This window comes from Pterocles gutturalis, unplaced genomic scaffold (assembly GCF_000699245.1).
Source record: "Pterocles gutturalis isolate BGI_N339 unplaced genomic scaffold, ASM69924v1 scaffold2488, whole genome shotgun sequence".
Taxonomy (NCBI): Eukaryota; Metazoa; Chordata; class Aves; order Pterocliformes; family Pteroclidae; genus Pterocles; species Pterocles gutturalis.
This window is the reverse complement of record NW_010122676.1, coordinates 10,523-12,307: the sequence shown is the minus strand read 5'-3', so window position 1 is coordinate 12,307 and position 1,785 is coordinate 10,523. Positions and strand designations below refer to the sequence as shown.

The 1,785-nt window shown below is 53.5% G+C and overlaps 1 protein-coding gene across 1 annotated transcript in view; it reads right to left on the bottom strand.

Moving 5' to 3' along the window:
- Positions 1-726: 726 nt before the first annotated feature.
- LOC104464752 (sentrin-specific protease 1-like) overlaps positions 727-1,785 on the bottom strand; it is a gene marked incomplete at its 5' end in the record, with an annotated part of 11,207 nt that continues 10,148 nt past the window's right edge. Inside the window, 3 exon segments of the mRNA XM_010077573.1 lie at positions 727-789; positions 1,426-1,466; positions 1,469-1,493. Coding sequence (XP_010075875.1) covers positions 727-789; positions 1,426-1,466; positions 1,469-1,493 — 129 coding nt within the window.

Below are 1,785 nucleotides of genomic sequence, written 5' to 3'. Positions count from 1 at the left end.
AAAAAAAAAAAAAAAGAAAAAAAGAAATGATGCTGCAAAAGCAGCATTCAACCAAAAAAATTATTTTCAGGGATCCCTCCCCAGGTCCTCCCTGTCACCCTCCAGGGACAACTGACCTCCCTCCGGTCCCCTGCCCGGCTCTCCGAAGCACCCAGGGTGCCGGTGACGATCTCGGGAGCGGCAGGAGGTTGTGTTTGGTGAGAAAAAGCTGGATTTGAGGGCAGAGGGGAGATAAGACATTAAAAATCTTCCTCTGCGATCACACCCTCCCCACGTCCACCCCAAACTGGCTTTTGCCTGCGCGGGTTCCACCTCTGCGGGCGCACGGAGACGGAGCAGCCAGAGCCATGTTAGTGCCACCCCGTCCCCCCAAAATCCAGCCTTCCCCCCTCAAAGTCACGCCATCAGCTGCAAAAAAGCAGAAAAAATATAAAAATAAAATTCCTCCGACGGCCAAAGCTGCCCCACCCTCAAGTCTCAGCACCTGAAATCGTTTGTAAAAATAGGTCTCGAAATACAAAAAGAAAAAAAAAAAAAAAGGCAAGTGTGCTTCTGAACATTTCTATTGCGCGTTGGTCCGTGGATGGTGTTTGATCAAAAAAACGAGACAGAGTTCGTTTGCTGCGTCGTTGAGCGAAGCCCTGGGCAGGTCGGCGCCCGCCGCGGCGGATCCGGGCACTTCCCATCCCACCGCGCGAGGAAGCGGCTTTCGGCACGCCGTCGGCATCATAAGAGCTTGCGATGGAGGATTTCCCAGGCCATTCGCTTGCGGAAATAGGGCATGTGTTGCTTTGGGGGGGAGAAAAGGGAAAAAGAAGAAAAAAAAAAAAAACCAAAAGTCAGTGTGTCCTTTGGTGCTGGGGAATTTATGGAGCTCTCCTGGGTGCGGAGTTTTAAGTGGTGTCTTTTTTTTGGGGGGGAAAGAAAAATAAATCTAATTTCTGATTATTGAAAGCAGGACAGGGGATGAGATCTAGGTGATAACGTGACGCTGATGATGTTCTCGAATAATTAAATATTCACGCGTGGGATGTTCCACGGGGGCTGACGACGTTAAGGAACGCGGAAATTCCCGGGGATTTGGGCTCCAACGTCCCCCTTTCATTCCCGTTACGGGTTTGGGAGCTGTCCCCTTTTTTTTTCTGCACCGGTGACGCGCCCGGTGGATTTGGGGACCACAGGAGACGCGAGGATGGCTTTAGAGGAAAAATTTTTGCGTGGTGTAAAGAACCGCTGTGGTTATCTCGGGTCAGCTCTGCTTCAAGGAGCAGCAGCACGATCCCCGCGCGGGCGTGCTTGAAACCCACCGAGAAGGAAGGAAAGGATATTTGGGAAAAAAAAAAAAAAACAACTTTGGAATACACGCAAGCCAGCGCCACGCGTCCGCCCCTCGCGAGCCCGGGGGACGCGCCGGGGCGGGTTTACCTGGGTGAAGTTGATGGGTTTGTCTTTGGTGATGCAGTCGTTCTGCCATTCATCTGCTGCGGGATCTCCTGGGAGGGGAAGGACACGAAAGGCAAACGTCATTTCCAGGGGAGCCAGAAGCCTTCGAAGCTTCTCAGGATGAAGAGATCCAAGGAAAGGACCTCGGGGAAGGTGTCCCTGCCCATCGATGGGCTTTGAGATCCCTTCCAACCCCCAAAATTCGGTGATTCCGTGATTCCACGGCCACTCTTGAGACAACAGCAACGTGAGGGGCTGGAGCGGGTCCAGAGAAGGGCGACGGAGCTGGAGCACAGGGCTGCCGAGGAGCGGCCGGGGGAGCTGGGGGGGGGCAGTCTGGGG